General features: G+C 38.8%; 1 protein-coding gene across 11 annotated transcripts in view; it reads left to right on the top strand.

The window, feature by feature from the left end:
- FER (FER tyrosine kinase) overlaps window positions 1-21,078 on the top strand; it is a 195,261-nt gene that overhangs the window by 16,383 nt on the left and 157,800 nt on the right. For all 11 annotated transcript variants that reach the window (XR_013943101.1, XM_080572799.1, XM_080572803.1 and 8 more), the window contains 3 exons: window positions 1,847-2,104; window positions 6,330-6,503; window positions 9,947-10,046. Coding sequence is in view for 10 of the 11 variants with exons in the window: in XM_080572799.1 (XP_080428925.1) it covers window positions 1,898-2,104; window positions 6,330-6,503; window positions 9,947-10,046 (481 nt within the window). In the remaining variant the exon portion in view is untranslated. The remainder of the gene's footprint in view (window positions 1-1,846; window positions 2,105-6,329; window positions 6,504-9,946; window positions 10,047-21,078) is intronic.

Below are 21,078 nucleotides of genomic sequence, written 5' to 3'. Positions count from 1 at the left end.
TGTTTTTGTAAGACTATTCTTAAACTTTAACTGTGCAAATGTTAATGCAACTAATAAAGCATAGTTTATCCTTCATAAATAAACCAGTATAAATAATTTATAATTGCTGTTTGCCTGAGCTCTTAGCCATCAGCCAGCATTCTGACTGAAATACATGGCACCAAAGTTAAGAGCATATGGAAGCTTGTGATAGCTTTAAGGTTACTCTCATAACCTTGATGTGCCTGTATTGTATACATGCATAACAACACAATGCTGCTCATAATTTCTTCATGGGATTTTTTTTTTCATTACATAGCATTGTACTATGGCTTGTACCCTTGTACCTGTATACATTTATACATATATAGTGGATGAGGATTATTTCTGTAATTTACTGGAAGGGCAGGGAACTGCAGAAAGAGAGGAATGGTTTTGGGAGTCAGGCTACCTTGGATATTGTTGTAGGTTCTGACTTGTAAAATTTTCTGAAACTTTTTGTTAACTGAAATCAGTGACATTTTTGTTCCAGATGTTCAGTATGCTAAAATGATAGGCACTCTGAAAGGTCTGTCTTTAAGCTTTGTGAATGCCAGTATTAGTGAGTATAATGTCAACATTAGTTTCTGTGTCACAGGTCTCTCTGTATTAGTCCTGCTTCAGCTCATGGGCTGCTAAGAAGATGACACTATTAATATTTGTAAAACACTGATAATTTAAGTGGCAATTTAAAGCCTATGAAGAAATGGGTACTTCTGTGTTCAAAAGAGCTAACGCTTGGCTGGAGTGCAGGAATTGGTGAGAAAGTAGTGCACAGGTAGTGTGAGTACTGTAGTCTAGACCTGTAATTGCAGTTTATATAAGTTTATCTTACCAAGTTCGAAGGTGATCAGTATGGGAACAGGTTTTTGGTATATACACAGAAAACAGGGTTTGGCCCATGTTACAAAACTATATACAAGACTGTGGAAATATATGTGGTTTCAAATGTTGCATGATGTGGCCGTGTATTATCATGATAGGATGTTTTAAAGCTAGCTCAAATATGTCTTTGACCTGCAGTTGTGTTACAGGGTTTTATAAGGTGGCACTTCTTACCAGATTATCAAGTGATGATATCAAATAATGATTTTATATTGTGCAATGAGACTGGACTGCTTTAGGGGAAAAATGTGTGAAATTAAGACCTCTACCCTAATATACCCTAATGTGTTTCTCACAGGAACAGTGGAAGGTCGCATGGGTACCTGGTTTGGGATATTTTCTCACTTTTGGGAGGTTGACTTTCCAACTCTAATGACTGTTAATGCAGTGTTTAGGACCAAACTAGCAGTAATTTTCTAGCTATCCATTTACTCTAGATGCAGTGCCTGAGAACTGATGGTTTATTTGGATGTTTTTATGTCCTTAGGACAGTATCCACTAGAATCAAGTATTTTGGGTCACCAGGAATGAAGCAGTGTAATGGCAGTTCTTGTCTGGAGATAGTGTCATGTATATTTATTTGATTAAATATGTGTATTGTTCTTTAGTGTCTCTTAGGTGCTTTTATGTGTTCCCTCATGACTTCACTTTTCAGTTAGGGGTGTGCTATTACACTACTGTTTTACAGATGGGAAACTGTAGGTCACAAACTGAAATTATGCTGGCAGTTCAAAACAACAGAGGACATCGGATCTCTTTCAGTTTAGCTTGGTGTTTAAAATGGTTCTCTGACGTTTCTGCCTCTGTTTTAAAGTGGTGTAGGTAGTCCTGTGGTTAATCTTAAGGCTAAGTTATTTCAGCGTTTAGATGTTAATAGTTGCTCTTTGTAACGTTTAAAAGTTATTCTTCTGTTTGGATCTCATGAACCTTGTTTTATTTACAGATGTGGTGAAGAGCCTATATTTTCACCCGTGCGGTATATAGTGCCTTAAAAATGGGGTTTGGAAGCGACTTGAAGTATTCTCACGATGCTTTATTAAAACTGCAAGACTGGGAACTACGACTACTGGAAACAGTGAAGAAATTTATGGTCATGCGTGTAAAAAGTGATAAAGAGTATGCCTCCACTTTACAGAATCTTTGTAATCAAGTAGATAAAGAAAGCACTTGCCAATTGGATTATATCAGCAACGTGTCCAAGGTAAGATTTAAGTATTTTGAATTTGTAATATCCTTACATTAAGGAAATAAGAGTTGAATAAGATAAGAAGTTGGATTTTGGTTTATTTTAGTTTGTGTTGGATTCCTGTTGATTCAGCTTCTTGAGAGTTAGTGTTGCCCAAGTGTTTAAAACGAGCTCAGTGTAATGGAGTTGAACTCCAGTCTTGCTTTGAGATTAATAACTAAACTGGAATCTTGGATTCTGAAATTTGGTATTTTAGGGCTTTGGGTTGAGCCTGCTGATTTGTTTAGTGTTTTGAAAATAGAGTATGTTGTAGTAAGCCTTTCTTTTAAGACAGTTCAATAGGAACTATTGTTTATGCTGTATAGAATTTGTGACAGAAATAGAAAAATACCAGGAAACCAAGGCAAAGCTTAGCATTCCGCCTGTTATTCACATCACAGTATGTGGTGTAAAAACAAAACATTAATTCAGGATGTTCCTCATAATTGTGAAGTTATTTTGCATCCAATTTAAAATTACTGTGTTGACTTTTTATAAAGGTAAGGCTGTCCTTCCCGCAGATTGTTAATGGTCAGGTTTAGAGCAAGTACAGGGAGGATACTGATGAAGCAAACTTCTCTGTTTCACCTGCTAGTAAGCTTCACTTCTGACTTGGATTTCCTCCGTGAGGAGAGAAAACAATTCTGTTTTAATGCCTTATTCAATTTCTGTCCCTTCTGCTGCAGCAGTGCTTACACAGCCCCTTCAGTCTGGCATGAATCCTGATCTACTCTGCAGAAGAACACACTTTTTGGGTCAAGTGAAATTTTAGACAAAGCAGTTTTTTATGCAGTGGGCTTATGGAATTGCTGCTTGAATACAAGCTATGGCATTGCAGCAGGAACATCAGTGCTCCTTGTGCAGCAGTCTAGATTTATACTGGAGTACAGTGGCTATGTGTGTGATTTGAAAGCTGCACTGAAACAGCTAGCCTGCTTCAGCTGCCCTCAAAACAGCGCTGCACAGTGTGTATCTGTAATAAATTCTGTTGTTGTCCCCCGCCTCGCACAATAATTCTTGCAATGTAAATTGCCGCACTGCATTTGTTTTTCATCTGCGTGTTTTGGTGGTGTACTTGAAATGCTACTCACCTAGCTATGTTTCTTATACACAGTTGTGATGATTTTGGTAAATTAATGTTAAAGCATTTTTGTTAGACTAATCATGGCAGAAGTCAGGTATTTTCTTCAGGCTTTCTAGTGTCATATCCCAGAGTTGTTTTTTTACAGAATTAATGGTATGCTTAGTAGTTCTTGCTATTGCTGCCCCGCTGGGATTGTTTTTATGTGCTTGGTAAGCTGTCCTGCAACTCTTCTGGGCAGTGAAACAGTGGATTAGGACTAAAACAGTAAAGGAGCACTGGCACCAGAGTCCTGAGCATTGTAACCCTTACATTACACTTCAGGTGGCCAGCTCAGTCTAGCCACTTCAGTGATTTTTTTTTTAATTTTTCTTTTCCTGTGAGCAAATAGATTTTTAGAAGCTGAAGATGTGTCTTAAGACATTTTCTTTGTGGGTTGAACAGAGGCATCTGTGTCACGTTTTGAAGTCATTTTGGATGTTGGCACTTGAGTTATTTTTTCAGGATTATTTTTTGTTCCTTATATTTATTTTTTCTTTTAAGGAGGTGCCGTTTTTCTCTTAAGCCTCATCCCTGGTCTCTGCATGTTTGCTTAAGAGCGAAAGTATTCATATACTACTGACAGGTCTTTTGTACGGGCTTGCCTTGAAATTGCACTGTCAGCTTGGATTTCAAGGTTATGTGGTGATACATTGTCACTGGTTTTGGCAGTTAAAATACCTGAATTATTGTTTGGTTATTTTACTCCCACTGTTCTAATATATTTTGCTATTTCATGATACTTTTTGTCTCTTTCTGACATTTTACAGAATCAAAATCTGACCCAGTTATTATGGGATATAAATCTACTATTTTACGTCTCCTAAGATTTAAAAGACTGTAACTATGTATTCAATTCTGGGTATTCAAACGTGGTTTCGGAAATAAATTCCGAGCTCTCTAATCTTTTCTGCTCCCCCCCCCCTTTTTTTTTTTTTGAAGTGTGCAGTGAGAGCGAGCACTTTGAGAGAGCTGTTTGCGTAAATCTGTCCTGTGTTTTTTCCATGCAGAGGCAGTAAACTTCCTGGAAGGCGTAGTGGCGGGAACCTCTAATGCCAGAAAAGCAGTATTTTTTAAGTGCTTCTCATAAGCTTTTCTGTGTGCGTATATGTCTAAAAAATACTGTTAAACCAAACAATATTATATTTTATTGCTTTTGATGGATTTGTGTTTTTTTTAGTGTGAAAGGAAATGCTTTGCCTTTTCTGCTGTCTCCACCCAGCTGTTTTTTTTGTCCCATATAAATCTCAATTTTTGAAGCCTTTCCCCTATTATAACTTTTCACCTTAACTTATGCCATTTTAAAACGATAAAAGATAATCATACAATACACAGAAATCCTGTTTAACCAATGCTTTCTCAGTGTGGAAAGAGGGATGTAAGGAATGGGAATATATGGGAATTCTTTTTTTTTTTTTTTTTTAATTTTTAAATAGACAGGTTTTCACTGGGTTTCAGTCTTACTTGGGCTTGTTTGGTGAATTATAAGCTAAGTATTTCTTTAGAGTATCTGTCATGTTGAAAAACTGCTTTTGCTGTGTTTCTCAGGGTTGATTGAAACGATATTTGCCTCACCAGTAATAAATCACTCTTAAAGAAAATGCGTGACTCTTGCTACTGTTTGACTTCTGAGAGTGCTGTTATGAACTCTTCCATATCCACTGCTCTGATACAGATGTTTAATGTTGTTTCTATTGTACAAAGCTTTGCAACATGGCTTCTGTTGTCATTTGGAAAGTGCTCTGTAATGGAGAGATTAAGCACTTTTCAGATATAACCAGGAAGCTTCAGTCTGTGAGCTTTTACAACACCACACTTGAAGCAGTTTGCGATAGTTCTGTGCCATTCGCTGCAATGTTTGTCAGCTAAAGGAAATGTTAAAGATGGTTTAATGTATACAGGAATTAACTTTCATTCTGTTCTCTAAAATCCAATCTGAGTTGCAGCATTGTCATGTAGAGATGAGAATATTTATTTATATAGATAGATTTATATATGTATATGTGAACACATATATGTTTATGTATAAGATATAAGGAAATCCCAGAACTACCAAACAAATTAATTTTGTAAGTTGTGAAGATTTAAGGTGGATTACGTTTAGTAAGAGTAAGATAAATGCCAGTGAAACTAGCATACTAGCTGCCTTCATGAACTGATAATTGTTTTGGAAATTCCAAATGGAAATGACCATTCCGAAATTGTAACTGCAACACAGCAGTCTGTTAGTGAATTATGTCTAATGAATCCAATACTGTTCCTATCTACCAAGTGTGACAGGGTCCTTTAGGGTAACAAATACGTGCATTTGAACTTTAATTTTTTCAGTTGATTTCTGCTGTGCATTGGAAGTCTTGGTGTTCCTCGTACAGTTCTTAATCAAAATTCAAAGCCAGGGTGTATTAGGCTGTCCTGAAAACTGACTGACAGAATGGCCAAGGAAGTTATTAAAGTGAGGGTACAGCAGGCTGTTCAATTGCTGTGACAGATGAGTAGCTGCCTGTGTCTCTTAACCTGTTAGCTCCGTGAGTTTTGCCACTGGTGGCCTGGGCTCTGATGCTGTCAGCTACGTGAAGCAGCTGACAAATGGTGTCCTCTTAAACAGTAACAACTCAAATGCATATTGCCCTCAGATGTTTAGACAAGGGCAAAGAAGTCAGACTGAACAGAGTAACTGGTACTAGGAAATGGGAGAACAAATAACACCAGCGTGTGCTTGTTAGAGGTGTTGAGAAGTTAATCCGGAGAAGGCTTTGATGGGTGTTCAAAGTTGCTAGGACAGTGCTGAAGAGCCACCATGCAGATCTGTATTTTTGTCTGTTATGCTTATTTTAGGACTTCGTGAGCAAGTTCAAGGCATGGCTTTGGTATAGCAGTAAGAGTTTTATTTTGAAAGATCTCAAGTGAATTTGGGAAGTTTAATTATTTTTTTACTGAAATATTTTAAATAATAATGCATCTTTTCCCACAGTTTGCATTCATTGTTTGGCATTGTTTGGTTATTTATAAGCCAGAATATGTGACTGCTTTTCTGTTCTGATTTTTTCTTTCTCCTGTTTTTTTTTTTTTTTCTTCTTACAGTCTTGGTTGCTTGTTGTACAACAAACAGAACAGCTGAGCAAAATAATGAAGACACATGCAGAGGATCTTAATTCTGGGCCTTTGCATAGGCTTACAATGATGATCAAAGATAAGCAGCAAGTGAAGAAGAGTTACCTAGGTGTTCATCAACAAATTGAAGCAGAGATGTACAAGGTATTTTATTCAACTGTTCTTTATAGCCAAATTGTAGTTTCTTAATTTGTTTAAAAAATAATATCTTGAGGATGGATTTTTTTAGTTCCGTTTTTTTTTTTCTGTTGTAAAAGTGTTGATTTGTGTTATGTAGGCTGTCTAGTTTAAATTTTAGTTATGTCCTTCACGTTTTCATTCCCTTGCTAGCTGACAAGACAGAGATGGAAAACTTTATTCTGCATGAATTTATTTAGACAGATAACATTGGAAATGCTCCTGTTCCAGTAGAGGATGATTCTGTGTGACACTTCCCTGTGCCATCTCTTTTGTTCTCACTTCACTATAGAAATCCCTGGGACCAGGACATTGAAAAGTGTTTTTTTTTTTTTTGAATGGTCCTTACAATCCCCATTCTTTTGGGTGGGGATGGGATTCTAGTCCTTATTCTAAAATATAAATCACATGTAAACCAAATATTAAGGCTGCAGATGGAGCTCTTTGGGACCTTTTTTATTACAAGTCCCTTGTCTTCCTGATGTTGAAAGGATTGTGTCTAGTCAGTAAAGCTGACAGAAGTCACAGTTTAATTCAGGTGTTCTGGGGGAAGGTTAGCTGCAAATGTCAAAGAACAAACTGATAGTTTGAAAGGTCTACTGAGAGAAAGGAAAGCACTGCTTCTTCTTTCTTTCATCAGAGACTCAGAGATTTGGAGTAAAATAATTAAAATATAACATATGAGTAATATATTACAAATATGGTAGACTGGTGAGTAAAAGATTGGTGGGCTGGTTATAAGGAGAACTTTAAACTACTACTAAACGTATATCATGTTAAATATGTTGGCTTTGTTAGGACTGCTTCAATAATCTGCTGGGATCTTGGCATCTTCCCCAGGTATTAGCTATGAGAAGTACATCCTATTTGCATGGTTGGTTTATCTGATTTATTGGCTGGCTTATCTGATAGAATTTCCAGGCCGAATAATCATGTCCACTTATGGATCGGTGCATTTGGAAATAGTCAGGATTGAAAATGGAGGGAAAGTGGTGGCATGTGTTAGAAATAATAGATGCTAAATTTATATTTATTGGTGTCCATGCCCATGGCAGTGGGGTTGGAACTAGATGGTCTTTAAGGTCCCTTCCAACCCAAGCCATTCTATGATTCTATAGAGAATGGAGAAATGGAGAAAGAAAGAAAATATAAAAAGAAATAAAGTGTAGCAGAAGCAAGACTGGTCGGTGTTCAGGTAGGGTTTTAATGGAGACTTTATAAAACATACATATTGTGCTATTAAGGTAACTTAATGGAGTTAACAAAATGCAGTTTTTAAAAATAAGACTTTTTTCAAGTTGTTAAGACATTAAGCAATCCCCAAATATTTAATTACAAACCATATTGTTTTTAATCATGGGCTGCATGGGGATGCAAGATGAATAAACTTGCACTGGTTTTGTAATTCTCTTCTTCCCCCACCCCCTCCCCAGCTACTGCCTTCCAGGTTTTCCCAAGAAGCATTTGAATAACGTTTTGGTTAGATTTGATGTGTTCTTTCATTGTTAGCTGACATTGTTTATTCAAAGGTTCTGTGTCACTGGAACACTTACAGAATGGTTCCCAGAAATCCAAAACACTTTTTGTGTTCTGTGGTGTTATGTCTGTTTTTGTTATATGTGGTGACAAAATACTTATTATTTCCCAGGGCATTATCCAAAACTTGTAAAGATTGGTGTCTTTGCAGTTCATAATCTTTAGGATATTTGGCAAAAAAAAGTTTTCCTTCAGGTGTTATCATACGTTTTAGAGACCTGCACAATGAGGAATCTTTTTTGATAAAATTCTCGAGGGCAATGGGACATATGCTTTTTACACAATACAATAAAATCTGTATCGTCGGGTTTATTTCAGTTCCTATTAAGATCCTGGATGTTTTTCCTTTCTTTGTGAACTTTGAGGGGAAGAAAAATGTAGAATACTGTGCTACTTAGTTGGGCAATTCCTTGATATATATACATTGAGATAAGGATAATCCTTCACCACTTTAGCTCCTTGAGAGTTAATTGAAGATGGAGGCACTTTGTTTTTCTCTGGTGGAAGAACACAGTTTAAGAATCAGCAAAATTAATTTCACAGTTATTACAAAGGTTTCTTAGTATTAGTAGCCTAATTTAATTTTACTTTTTTATTTATAAGAGAAGCACATTCGTTACCGTGTGTATGTTAATTGTGTTCACTACTTGCTAATCTTGTCTTCTTATCTATTGCTTAACAGAATTTTATAATACGTTTGCCATAAAGTTTCTTTTTCATATACCATTTCTATTAATTTAAAATAACAGCAGTTGTGAATGATTTACAGCATAAATATGTATAAATATGAGATGAAAATTTGGGAGTAATTTACACAAAATTTCTTGCCTTTAAGTTAAACCTTTACACAGATAGCCCAGAAATACAAACTATATATAGCATCTTGTTTGCTCTTAAAGGAATTCCATTAAGTCTCCAGATGTTGTTCTTGTGGGTGAGGATAGTAGTGGTGAGAATACGAGTGTCTGGGCCTGATGTAATAAAGAAAGGGAGAATTGTGAACACCAGTTTTCTTCATGCTAGTTGCATGGGGAGCAGTCTTCCTGCACAACAGATTTCCTTGTCAACACAGTGAGGGTGCTTCAATTAGATTAAGTTCCTCTTCCATGGTGATTGTATATTGCTTTGTCACAGTTTTTAAGTTTCTTTACCATTTATGCCATTTTTTTGGTATTGTAGTGGCTGGTTTGTTATGAGCTTTTGTTATCAAATTGATGATCTGTGAGTATTTCTGTATAGTGCACTAATTTTCACACAGTGAATGAAAATTGGGGTTAGAAGAGTCAACTTCATTGTAGTTTTCTGAACAAATGTTGTGATCAGTGGAGCTGCTTCTGATGGAAAGAAACTCCCTCAGGTGCTTTGTTAGACAACACTTTTTCTTTTCATGAATTTAAGTCTTATGACAGGTAGATTTATTCTGCGCAGTTGCTATTTCTAAGCTGTTTACATAAAATGCTATATCCAGAAGCTCTTTTCTCTTGGTTGTTGAGACACTAAAAGAATTCCTTGTTTTGCAGAGAACTTTTTCATCCAGTATGTTTAATGAGCATCTTTTTTGTGTTTTTCTCCCTTTTGATTGAAATAGAATAGTGTTTATAATAAGCTGGTTTTCCTTTTAGTTATTACACTGTACTGCTCTGATCCATGTGGGGGACTCTGTTTCAGGCATCTTGTTTCATTCCATACATTTATTGATTTTTTAAAAAATTTTGTTACACTGTGGAATAGCCTGTTAAGACTATCTCAAAACAATGAAAAGTGTTAACATACTTATTTTGGGAAGTAAATCCAGTCATATCATTAGTGAAAGAGAATTAACATTTTTTATGTTGAGTATTCTTACTGCTCTTTGTATTTCTGTTTTCTTGAAGGTCACAAAGACAGAACTAGAGAAACTAAAATCTAGCTATAGACAACTAATAAAAGAAGTAAATTCTGCCAAAGAAAAGTATAAAGAAGCTGTGGCTAAAGGTATGTGTCTGACTTGGGTTAATTTAACCTATTTATTACTTCTATTTATTACTTCCTATTATTTATTGCAAGGTAACACTTTTATTTTGAGCAACTTAATTATAATGTGAAAGCTTATTCAGTAAGTAAGAAAAGCTAATTGTCATCAGGTGTACTTGGAGGTACTCTAAAAATTATGAAAATAGTGATAGTCCTAAAAAAAAAATGGTAGCTCTGTCTTCAAGGTCTTCTGTCATTCCTTTAGTGGATGCATTTGGAATGTAAAATTGCTCATACCAACTGTTAATAGTGATAAACAGCTTGCAACTCCTTCTCACATACATTGCAGCTGCAGCCTGCTTGTGTCCTTTGACCTACTGTGGTTGCTGCAGTGGCATCAATATCAATTCTTGACACTTAGTAGAATGGATCTGAAAGGAAAAGGGGAAAGTAATTCATCTGCACACTGGGATGCTTTGAAGTTTTTTTGGGGGAATGATGTGTCCAAACTGCACAAATTTTGACTGCCATTGAACTATGCTTATGATTAGATCAATGAGAGACTTTGTTATGTAATGTATTGGAACACATTAATAATTGGTCTTACCTGCTTTTCTAAGTTTTTTTTTTTAAAGAAAATTAATTGCATGGCAGTGCATAAATATAATTCCAAGGTCCATCTTTACCACTTTGTACGACTGTCTAAAATTACGTTTACTTGCCCTATCAGTGCTGAAAGGTTGTTTCTTTCTAAATTTGTCTAAAATTTGGGGTGAGGGTTGATAAGTGAATATAAAGACAAAGCATTGTGGGATAAGAGAAGTTGTACTTAGCACTTTCTAGCTTCAGCGTATCTTTTTTATTTATGCATGTATTCATTTGAGGATGTAAATACTTACTCAGTTGTTCTTTTGTAGTTCCCCAGTTGCCTTCTACATGTTACTTTAATGTGGAGATTTATCTCCAAGTAATTATGTAGCTTGGGAGTATATAGTATGTAACGTGGAAAATATAATAGGGTGTTAGGATCATAGTATGTTCTTTTTATCCCATCTTCCTGTTATAGCTCTGATGATTCTGCATTCCTGATGCATGAAACTTTCCCATTAAAATCAAAGAGTGCCTTGGCTGTTCAGCAACTGTAATGTTTTGATGTGGTTATGATTAACTGAATTAATATTTCTTTAGATAGACAACAAACAAAAGCTATTTTTAAGACACTTATTACTCCAGTGGTTTTCCTTACCCTTCTCTTTTCTGCTTCTCTTTAGTATTTGTCTTTCATTAGTACAGTTCATAGTTAATTTAACTTTCAGTACTGTCTTACTGTCTACTTTAACAAACCCTGACCTTCAGAGAAATGGTGCAGGTTTTTCTTCCAAGAATTGCAGAAGTGTTTTACCCCTGCTGCACCACAGGCCATGTTCTTGTTTACACATACCTGTGTGATTGTGGGAGTGTAGAGGAGCTACTGTGGTTGTATATCAGTTGCAGGTCAACTGAGCTGTGACAGTGTTGTTAATGGTATTTTCATGGGTTTCTGCACCCTCAAGTTGTCAAACTGGCTTGCAAGATGAACAAGTTAGGGAAGTCTTAAAAGTATAATGCTTCATTGCTCCAGGCCTTAGTTGAGTACCTAGCACTTACTCAAAGTATGTGCTATTAGGAGATAAGCCTCTTGTTAACATAAAAACTGGTTTGGTTTTTCAGGCTTTCAAGAATTACTGAAAAAGGGAAGTAATATTGCATGCCAGAACAGTGGGAGGGCCTACGTAGTTATTAGAAATAGGCTGAAAAATATTTTGTTAAAGAAAACAATGAAAATCTTTGCGCACCAGCTCTTAGAAGAAAGATGTTAAAAGAGCCAGTCCAGTTCCATTTCTGTAAAATGTGATTCTTTGCAGACTCCATTCCTTTGGCAAGCTGAATCGCTATTACGGTGTCTGGCCCCTCCTGGCTGGAGCAGGAGGGGACAGCTACTCCACAAGAAATAGGACTTTGTCTTTGCTCCTGGGCTTGTGCATGCTAGATTATTTTTGTTTAGCACCTGTGCATGGAAGTGGTCAACACAAAAACCCAAGCAAGTTACACAATGGGATGATGTAGAAACTTCTCTATTTTGCAGATAGAACAATTTTGAAATTTGGTGACTTTTTGTAACAGAGAAGTTGTCTTCTGCTGAGAGAGTAAATTTAATACAGCTGCTACTGAAAGAGGTACAAGTGTGTCTCTAGTTTGGGAAAACAGATGTTTACATGTTTTCTGGTTGAGCTATTAAATGCGAAATTGATTTTTGAGCTAAACACCTACAACAGAGGATTTAACTGGCAGAGTTAGAGACTATTGAAAGTGATCTTAATCAGTAGCGGTTGTTTTTATAATAATTTTTCTGCAGCTACAATGTAATAAACTTTAGCTACTGTGTGTCGTAGTTTCCAGCAGCTAACAGGACAGTCACGTAAAACCAACATGTTGATGCCTTAATGCATAGTTATAGCCGTGTTCTCTTACACGTGAAAATAGCTAAGAGAACCTGTAGTAAGAGTAATAAGAGTAAGGGTTAAGCACTGAATAATGATACCAGTTAATTACTGGTCCTGTTTGTGTTAGGGCAATGGGAGGGCAGCTGGTGGAGAGTTTGGGTAGGGAAGCTGTTCTGTAGTGAGGAAGATGAAACTGCTTTTTCTGAAAGGTGCAGGAGCTTCATTGTTGAAGGGTTTTTGCTCTCCTGATCTAGAGAAATGCAAAGGTGGCAGAGATGGTGGCTCAGGAGTTTTTCTGGGAAACCTGTCTGTAGCAGTGCTTCTGCTTGGTCCCTGCTGGGGAAGCGGTGACACAGCTGAGTTGCAGAGGGCACTCCATGAAGTTCTGGCTGCTGCTTGGTGCTTAGACTGGACCGCATTGCCCTGTCCTGGCCACCAGTGTCTGCATGTTTTGTCAATCAGAAACGACCAATTCATCCTGTGTGTTCCAGGCCTTATCCCGTTTAACCATGATGTGCTGCTCCTTTGTGGACTAGTGATCGGTGCATCCCTAAGAGTAGGAAATTGGGGAAGGGGGGCAGGAAACCTGCGTGGATGAGCAAGGAGCTCATCGATAAGATCAAAAGGAAGAGGAAGGTCTATGAAATGTGGAAAAAGGGCCTGTCCTCTTGGGAAGAGTATAGAAGTGTTGTCAGGGCCTGCAGGGATGCAAGAAGGAAGGTTAAAGCCCACCTAGAGATGAGGCTTGCAAAAGAGATGAAAGATAATAAGAAGGGTTTTTTTAAGTATGTAAACAGTAAAAGGAAGACTAGGGATAATGTGGGTCCCTTGCTGAACGAGGGGGGTGCTCTGGTAACGGGAGATGCCGAGAAGGCGGAGATACTGAATGCTTTCTTTGCTTCAAGGACTCCCCCCCGGGACTCCTCGACCCTAGTGGGGGAGAAAGGGGCTGGGAAATGGAGGGCTCCCCCGTGGTTGACCCGAGGGTAGTTGGGGAGTGCCTGAGTGGGCTCAACGCACACAAATCCATAGGTCCCGATGGGATGCATCCACATGTGCTAAGGGATTTGGCAGAGTTGATCGCCGAACCGCTCTCTATCATCTTTGAAAGGTCCTGGAGAACAGGAGAGGTGCCTGAAGACTGGAGGATAGCCAACTCTGGTCACTCCGGTCTTCAAGAAGGGCGAGAAGGAGGATCCAGGAAACTACAGGCCAGTCAGTCTCACCTCTGTCCCTGGAAAGGTGTTGGAACAGCTTGTTCTGGATGCCATCTCCAAGCAATTGGAAGAGAAGAAGGTTATGAGGAGTAGTCGGCATGGATTTACCAAGGGGAAGTCGTGCTTGACCAACCTCGTTGCCTTCTATGATAGCATCACCAGCTGGGTAGATGGGGGGAGAGCAGTGGATGTCATCTACCTTGACTTTAGCAAGGCTTTCGATACTGTCTCCCATGATACCCTGATAGCAAAGCTGAGAAAGTGTGGGATAGAGGAGTGGACAGTAAGGTGGGTTGAGAACTGGCTGACTGGCCCAGCTCAGAGGGTGGTGATCAGTGGCGCAGAGTCCGGCTGGAGACCTGTGACTAGCGTGTTCCCCAGGGGTCGGTGCTGGGTCCGGTCTTGTTCAACATCTTCATCGACGACCCTGATGAGGGAATAGTGTCTGCCCTCAGTAAGTACACCGACGACACAAAGCTGGGAGGAGTGGCTGACGCGCCAGAAGGCTGTGCTGCCATTCAGCGAGACCTGGACTGGCTGGAGAGATGGGCAGGAAGAAACCAAATGAGGTTTAACAAGAGGAAGTGTAGAGTCCTGCACCTGGGAAGGAACAACCGCACGTGTCAGTACAGGCTGGGGGACGACCTGCCGGAGAGGAACTCTGAGGAGAAGGACCTGGGAGTCCTGGTGGATGACAGGTTGACCATGAGCCAGCAGTGTGCCCTAGTGGCCAAGAAGGCCAATGGGATCCTGGTGTGCATTAAAAGGAGCGTGGCCAGCAAGTGAAGGGAGGTGATCCTCCCCCTCTACTCTGCCCTGGTCAGGCCTCACCTGAAGTACTGTGTCCAGTTCTGGGCTGCCCGGTACAAAAAAGACAGGGATCTCCTGGAGAGAGTCCAGCAGAGGGCCACAAAGATGATACGGGGCCTGGAGCATCTCCTCTATGAGGAAAGGCTGTGAGACCTGGGTCTGTTCAGCCTGGAGAAGAGAAGACTGAGAGGGGATCTTATCAATGTGTGTGAATACCTGAGGTGCGGGTGACAGAGGGATTTGGCCAACCTCTTCTCAGTGGTTTGTGGGGATAGGACAAGGGGTAATGGCCACAAAATGGAGCACAGGAAGTTCCGCACCAGTATGTGAAAGAACTTCTTCTCGGTGAGGGTGATGGAGCACTGGAACAGGCTGCCCAGGGAGGTTGTGGAGTCTCCCTCTCTGGAGACAGATATTCAAGGCACGTCTGGGCAGCCTGCTCTAACGAGCTTGCTTTGGTAGGGGGGTTGGACCCGATGATCTTTCGAGGTCCCTTCCAACCCCTTCGATTCTGTGATTCTGTGATGACCATGGCAATCACAAATGTAGCCTGGCTGGTCATGCTTGGGTGTGGAGTCCCCGTGTGTCAGGCAATCCGGTTGGTGCTACTCACTTGGTTGATAAGCAGATTTTGCCTTTTACAGTCCTTTATTTTATAATATTATGTGTGGTGAGAGAAAGCAGGCTGGTAGGGGTAAAGTCAGCGAGCTGAACTAGTCCAGTGCCTCTCTAATGATGTGTACTTAAGCAACTGGGGAAATACTTGTTCATTCTGATAGCCTCTTCTGGTTTTAGAAGGTGTGGGGTGGAGGCCTTTTGTAAAAACTTCTTTTGCAGAACTGAGGGGATCATTTGGAGCAAAACACAAAAGGAAAAACTACTAGATTATCTTTCCATAATGAAATGGACAGCCCTCTGAAATGTTTTGAATGTGTGATATAGAGAAGAAAGATGTGTGAACTTCCAGCAGTGGTCCCAAGTGACAGTCACAGATCGGGTGTAATGCTGTGCCTACAGCGCTGTAGTGCCATCAGTGATGCTGAGTAGCAAGGTACTGTTGTATGGCAACACGGCATGTGGGCTTAGCTGCAGCAGGAAGACACATCAAAACAAAATTTATGCCAAATGATAAAGACATGGTTTTTCCAAAGAAGAGGTCACAAAGTTCTAGAAAGTTTCATAAATGAAAGGTAGAGAACACAATCTGGAAACTGTGGAACAGGTGTTGACGTTTCTTGTTACAATTTGACTGTTAGTTGATCCGGTCACTAATTATTTCCAAGTAAGGATGTTCTTCCCACAATTCTTTTTATTTCTGCAGAATGGTGCTTCTGTATTAATTTATTTCAGTGTGTGTTTGTGGGGATTTCCAATTTTTTAATTCTTGATTATTTTTTTTGATTAAAGAGTATTTACTGTTAGATTAAAAAAAAAAAACTTAAGCAAGAAAATGATAACGTGAAATCAAGAATATTAATAAATGTGATCTTTTCCTTAAATTTTAAAACACATATATATATATATGGGAAGCATTAATTCTTAGAATTTAGCATCTATTTGTATAGCTGATTTTGGTATTAGGTGTTAAAATGTGAAGTAAGGCTTTTATATCAGTTAATTTTTGCAAGTTGGAATAGAGCCAATTTGGCCTTGGGAGGTTCTTACTGGATTTGAATATAATATCTTTAGGCAGCAAAATTTGTAATTTTCATGTAGATACATCTTGTACAGATGTTTATTGTGTTTTTGTTGCTAGTTAATTACTGACTGAATACAGGAGCTATGCTGTGATGTTATGTGATAGAATGGATCTGAAATAAAGAAAAAATATAATGATTCTTAATACATAATTTAGTTATTTCATTTTATACTGTTACAGCAGTATAAAATGAAAGTACGTATGTGAAATTTCCCTAGATTGGCTTGTGATCCTTGACAATGTCATGATTTAGAGGAGACTAGAAATATTAACAGTACACCTAGCACATTGTAAAACATTGCATCTGCTGGAAAAATGATTTCTGAACCCTGCAACTCTTGTGATTTAATACTTTAGAATTGATGTGACTTCCGTGGTACTTATTGAAGTTTCGTGACAGCGTAAGCTGTATCTATGATAAATACTGTTAAAAGTTAAAATACTGATAAAAGCTGTTGAAAAAGCCTTCATTAAACCGAAGTATTGTCCTGCTACTCTTTGTGATAGCTGAGTGGCCAGAAAATGCTTTTATTAGGTGGCTGGTGCGTTCATTCTGAGATGCTTGTAAAATTATACTGCTACATTTCCTAGTGGCATGTGTTGCCTTTAGGTTTTGCTGAGGTCAGAGAAACTCTATCTATTTATTTATTTATTTATTTTTGACTGGAATGTAGGTGTTCTAAGATGAAACAAATACTGCTGTCTGAACTGGCCTGTCTTATTCACAGATGTCAGCAGGCTGGAGGGATTTCAAATTAATACTCTGTTGCAAGTATTACAACTCATAGACACTACACTAATGCTTGAAAGGGCTAGGGTTGTTTCTTGGGTGTGAAATAAAGCTTCTAGAGAAGGAAACTCTGGGAATTGCAGTGCCAAGAGATCTTGGTGACTTCTGGTAGAGTTTGGGACCAGCTTAGACATACTGTTTCCACTCAAAGTGGACATGCAGCATCAGGACCTGCCCTCCTCAGGCTTAACAGACAAGCACTTACAGCTTAGTGAGAGTTTTTTAGTGGTGCTTATTAGCTCAACCATCTTAAAGCAGTTCATAAGGTTGCTTTTTTGTTTTGTTTTGTTATTTTTGTACTTTGTTTATCTTCTGATATGCATTAAGCAAGTACCTTTTATTGAACTCTTAGCTCAGAAGTTTAGGTCTTCAGTATTCTGTAAACTTGAAATCTGTAAGTATATACAATTTTTTTTTTTTGTCCCCATCAGAAAAATATTTGTCATTTGCACTCATTAATTTGGTAGATAAGGTTTGGGAAAAACTTCTTATCCTTGTCTCAGGAATAAGATGAGTGGAGGAGGAAGTGGGTGATTTTCATTGTTGAAGAAACATGTTCACGTAAGCCTCTTGCAAGATACAAAGGGAAGAAATAGACCTTAGACTCCTGTCTCTTTTCTGTCTTTGTGATTTTGGTCTTGCGGAGCTCATGTTAAATAAGAGCACTGTGCTTGCATCTTTTTTCTTGGAAACAAGTAAACAAACAAAACGATCCTAACTTAGTTGTAGCAGTTTGCATAAAAAGTCCTGTGTAGATTGGTATAAGCTGCCTACTGATGGGAAGCAGCGAATGGCTTCCTTGGGTTGTTTTGCTTGCACGAGTGGCTTTTGCTTTACCATGAGCTGCCTTTATCCCCACCTGTGAGTTCTTGCACTTTTACCTTTCCAATTCTCTTCCCCCATCCCACCTGGGGAGAGTAAGTGATCAGCTGGGTGGTGCTGAGCTGCCTGCTGGAGCTAAGCTGCAATCTTGCTTTAAAAAAAATGTTCCTAGAAGATTATCTGTGTGAAAGACGTAATCATCTCACTAACAAGTACAAAAAACATTTTCAGTAGAATAATGCAAGCAAATAATATAAGGGAACATTCTTTTCTAGACACAATGAAATAATGCTCAGTGAAAACGTGTCTCTTCAGAGTTGAAATAAATAAGGAAGTGATTATGTGGGAGGTTTGTTATATTGATAAACAAATGTAGAGACAGAAAAATACCGAAGAATTATCTTTGTTATCAGAAATGATGAAAAATACATAAATGGAAAGATAGATTCAGTTCTGGGAAATTATTTGAAAAACTACTGTCATAAACACTGTTAAATGTCTAATAGATCACTATAGCATTGGTGGAGCTTTATGCTTTATTGCTGAGACTTGAAAAAGAAAAAAGATTTTAAAATAAACCAAATTTTTTTTTCCTGACTAAAATGTTCTCAATATTTGCCTCCTTTCTCGAAGGAGGATAGATACTTGATTCTAGAAAAAGTAACTAAATAGAATAAAAGCCCTAATACTTGTCATTTCTTCTCCTTTTTAAACTTGTCTGAAATCAAATGCTGTGGTACCCAAGTGAAGTTTTAATGGCGGAAATTGCAGAAACTCTTAAGCTAAGCTTCCTGGCTTTTCTTGGAGAGTAAACCATGAAGTCATGACCATGACAGTCAGACATTAATTTAAAATAAAGGCATTTATTTTTATTTTATAAGCCACAGAATAAGCCAAAACAGGGATGAGATGTCCCAAGGAACCTTCTAAAGTGCTCAAGGAAGATAACTTGTTCTGTGCTCATACATCACAGTCTGAGTTACATCGGGAGAAGGGAGGGAAGAGGATGCACACTTGTGCCTGTTGTCCTCCTGCTCTGCACAAGTTGGTCACACTGCAGGCTAGGCCGAGGAGTTTGAGACCGGAGTTTTTGTCTGTCTTGCTCTGTAGTGTGTAATAGATAATTGGATAGAATTCCAAGATTTATTTCAAACAGTACAAATATAAATTGCAAGATGTAAAAATGTACATCTAACAGGAAAAATGCTGCACGTGTAGCTTGAGAAGAGTGAAGAAGACTGAAGGTCAAGCAAAGGTAGGATTCAGCCACCAATCATGCAACAAATTGTGCAAGTTTCAGAAAACCTGTTTCTTTACACTGTTAGGGAACAGTTCCAGGAAATGTGTAGTTCTGAAGAGGAAATGAGATGAGAGAAGAGACTATTCTGAGCTAGGTCTGAAACAACTATGGCGTCTTTGCATTCTTGCATTCTTTGCAAGAGCGTTACAAGATCAACATTCATGTATTACTGCTCCCTACTTTCCTCTATGACTGTAACCTTTGGAAAGACAGTAATTCACATTGTCCAATGAAGCTTTTGGAAAGCTTGCAGAAGGAAAAGTGAAATCTCTGCCCAGGCCCCAAGGACTCAGTCAGCACTGCATTTCCCTGCCTGGTCCCCTTAGGTCTCCCCCCACCTCGGCCCAGGCCCAGGCCGCCATGTCGAGGGAGGTGATCCTGCCCCTGGTGAGGCCACACCTGGAGTATTGTGCCCAGTTCTGGTCTCCCCAGTGCAAGAGGGACATAGAGCTACTGGAGTGAGTCCAGAGGAGGGCTACGAATACAATTAGAGGACTGCAGCACCTGTCGTACGAGGACAGGCTGAATGAACTGGGCCTTTTTAGCCTGGAAAAGAGAAGACTGAGAGAAGACCTCATTAATATGTATAGATATCTGAGGGGAGGGTGTTGAGAGGATGGAACCAGTCTCTTCAGTTGTGCCCAGTGACAGGATGAGAGGCAATGGGCACAAACAGAAGCACAGGAGGTTCTGGCTGAATATGAGGGGGTACTTCTGTACTGTGAGGGTGACAGAGCACTGGGACAGGTTTCCCAGAGAGGTTGTGGAGTCTCCTTCTCTGGAGATACTCAAAACCCTCCTGGATGCCATCCTGTGCAATGTACTCCAGGTGATCCTGCTCGGCAGGGGCGTTGGACTAGGTGATCTTCAGAGATCCCTTCCAACCTCGGCCATTCTGTGATTCTGTTGTCACTTGTTATCAATAACCAAAATGTTCCTCTTGCTTTAGGGTTCAGGTAAGGCTCCTTCATATGGGTGCTTGCTTACTACTGTTGGCATGTATTTCTTGGTTGCAGTTCACTATGTGTACCACATAGATAAGCACTTGTATAGTTTGGGAGCATCTGCTCGAGTGTGAACTTTGTCTTTTCATTTAGTATGAATGCTTCTAATGTAGCCAGACACCCACATTTTTTCTTGCTTCAGCCTCTCTGAGAAGCAAAGTGGCATAAAATCCTTCAGTTCTCTCTGGCATCACTAGTTATTTTAACTCCATAATGACATGGATTTTTTGGTGTCCTTCAGCTCTTGCTTCTCATGTACTTGTGGGGCTTTGCCTGTCGGCTTTTGTGTCTTTGCTAGCTGTAGTTCTTTAGTACCTTGATTTTAATCCTGATTTTTATATATATGTACCTGTTCAGATCTAAAAGTTCTTTCTGTTTTCAGTTCTGATTCAGTATCTTCTGTTATTTTCCTTGTCAGTTCAGAAAGTAGTAATATTCACCTTGTATTCTTCCCTGCAAAGAAACATCTGCAGGTTTTTGAAATCCATTACATATTTTTTCTGATCACTGTTTGTTACTTTTGTCAGAATTGCTTTCCATGTTTGTGTGTGTAATCATTTTTTCAGCATATCAATGAGAATTAAATTTTAAGTATTTATTTTTGACTTACATTATCCACTGGGTGTAAAATCCTTCCTGTGCCATGTTACAAGCATTAGCCAGTGCAGCATTAGTCATATCGCCAGCACACAAATGAGTATATGCAGTTCCCTGCTGCCACCAGTTTCTTTAGATGCTTTGCTATTATTTGAAGAACAAGTAGTGAACCACAAGTTGTCTGGCTAGTAAAGTATCCTCTACTCCTGAAGCAGCTGTTTTGGTCTTGTGCTATAGTGTTTTCTTTCTCCAATTACTAAATACTGTCTTATAACTAATGTTTGTATGAGTGAGAGGCCAGAGGCAATCTTTCTTGAAATACCCTAACATC

This window comes from Anser brachyrhynchus, assembly GCF_964034855.1.
Source record: "Anser brachyrhynchus genome assembly, chromosome: Z".
NCBI classification, from domain to species: domain Eukaryota; kingdom Metazoa; phylum Chordata; class Aves; order Anseriformes; family Anatidae; genus Anser; species Anser brachyrhynchus.
Note: the sequence above shows the minus strand (reverse complement) of the source record. Positions and strands in the feature narration are given on the sequence as shown.